Source organism: Brachyhypopomus gauderio, chromosome 6, assembly GCF_052324685.1.
Source record: "Brachyhypopomus gauderio isolate BG-103 chromosome 6, BGAUD_0.2, whole genome shotgun sequence".
Lineage (NCBI taxonomy): Eukaryota > Metazoa > Chordata > Actinopteri > Gymnotiformes > Hypopomidae > Brachyhypopomus > Brachyhypopomus gauderio.
The window spans coordinates 31,842,105-31,843,955 of record NC_135216.1 but is presented as its reverse complement, the minus strand read 5'-3'; the positions used below and the strand labels follow the sequence as shown (position 1 = coordinate 31,843,955).

The 1,851-nt window shown below is 49.5% G+C and overlaps 1 protein-coding gene across 1 annotated transcript; it reads left to right on the top strand.

The window, feature by feature from the left end:
- Window positions 1-940: 940 nt before the first annotated feature.
- Window positions 941-1,408, top strand: LOC143516409 (uncharacterized). Its single transcript, XM_077007958.1, has one exon. It carries the CDS (start codon window positions 941-943, stop codon window positions 1,406-1,408), a length of 468 nt encoding a protein of 155 aa, XP_076864073.1.
- Window positions 1,409-1,851: the final 443 nt, after the last annotated feature.

The window sequence follows — 1,851 nt, the reverse complement described above, 5'->3', positions numbered from 1 at the left end:
CTGCCTCCCGATCCTATGCATGTCACTCTATTCTATGACCCAACAGGGGACCCAATTTATGGGGAGGAGTTCGGGGAACAGCTACAGGGCCAGGTATGGGAAATCAAGACCGAGGGCATAGTGGTGGGGCCCGAGGGCGTGGCAGCCTCTGTGCAGCTGACACATGAGCAACAGCGCTGGTACATGATGGGGGAGTCAGCAGCTCCACACATTTCACTAGCTTTGCACCCTGCACACATGGCCAAGGAGCTGGGAGGGATGATTAGGAGAGCTAAAGCTGCTGATGATTGGGTGTTAACTAACATCCCGTGTGTTACCTATACTAAATCTTGCAACACTTGGTTTATCACAGCGACGTCATATGACAAGGTCACATTAACACATGATATGTTGAGCAGGTTCCATGGGAGAGAGTGCTGCGATCATCCTGACTCAAACAAAAGACCGCATGACGTGGGCCTCATCACACAGCCACCAGTCACGTTTGAGCTACAGGCCGACTACCCCAGGTGGGTGAGGCAATACCCACACAAGCCGGCTGCAGAAGCTGGCATCAGAGAGACCATAGAGGGTCTTCGGGCAGCAGGAGTCTTAGAGCCAGCCCACTCAGAGTGGAACATGCCCATTCTCCCAGTTGAAAAGAAGGGCACGGGTAAATACCGTATGGCACATGACCCAAGGGCCATTAATGACATTCTGATAACCCCCACCATTCCGGTACCAAACCCTTATGTTGCTTTATCTGCCTTGTCACCGGACATGAAATGGTTCACATGCATTGACCTGGCTAACGCATTCTTTTGTGTTCCGAGAATGCCGAGACTTCTGTGAATTTACCTTCAAGGGCAGGCAGTACCGGTACACCAGACTTCCACAGGGGTTGGCCCTGTGACCGAGACTGTTCAATAAAGCTCTGTCTATATCTCTGCAAACCTGTCACATGCCAGAAGGGTCTCTTTTGATTCAAGATGTCGATGATGTGTTAATCAGCTCTGGCACCACGGAATCCTGTCTGGCGGCCACCACACGTGTCCTCCTCAAACTGTGGGAGACAGGCTACCGCGTGTCACGAAAAAAGCTGCAGTGCTGCAGACCAAGAGTGCAATTCTTAGGTCGCATAGTCACAGGAGGTTTGACAGGCATTTCCCCTTTACACAGAACAACCATATTACATCATCCCAAACCAGACACAGTCAAAGACATGCTGTCATTTCTGGGACTGACTGGCTACAGCAGACATTACGTACCAGACTATGTGGGGATGACGCAGCCACTAAGAGACATGGTCAGACAGCTGGGAATGAGGAACTTGCCAGCTAAGCTAAAATGGACTGCTGAGGCAGAGAGGCACTTCATCAAGTTGAAACAGGCGCTGGCGCAGGCAGTGGACTTGGCAGTTCCTGACTAACATACCATTTTTCTTAGATGTTTCTGAAACAACCTCGTGTGTGAACGGAGTGTTGTTCCAGAAACAAAGGGGGAATAGAAAAGTGCTCATGCATGCCAGCATTTTGCTAGACAACACAGAGAAACGACACCCCCCATGCACACAGCACGTGGCAGGAGTTGCGAAATTGGTTCAAAAAACAGCACAGGGGACTTCCGGCTATCGATGTAGGGGTTAGACGCATAGACGAGGGCTCCCATTTCGAATTCTAAATTTCTCTTGAAAGTTAACCTTTATTTCAATCTTTCGATAAAACGTGCTTTATTAATCTAAACTTTAAACATTAATGGCAAAATGAGTAACTCTAAGAGTCTAAAACCTGATAACAAAGCGCAAACTCCGGCGACGCGAGCTGCCACGAGTGCTGCAGGGAAGTTAGCAGTGTTTGCTAACAGTCCCCCAAA

Excerpts from the sequence above, each read along its gene's own strand:
- LOC143516409 (XM_077007958.1), top strand. The coding sequence starts at position 941 with ATGCCAGAAGGGTCTCTTTTGATTCAAGATGTCGATGATGTGTTAATC.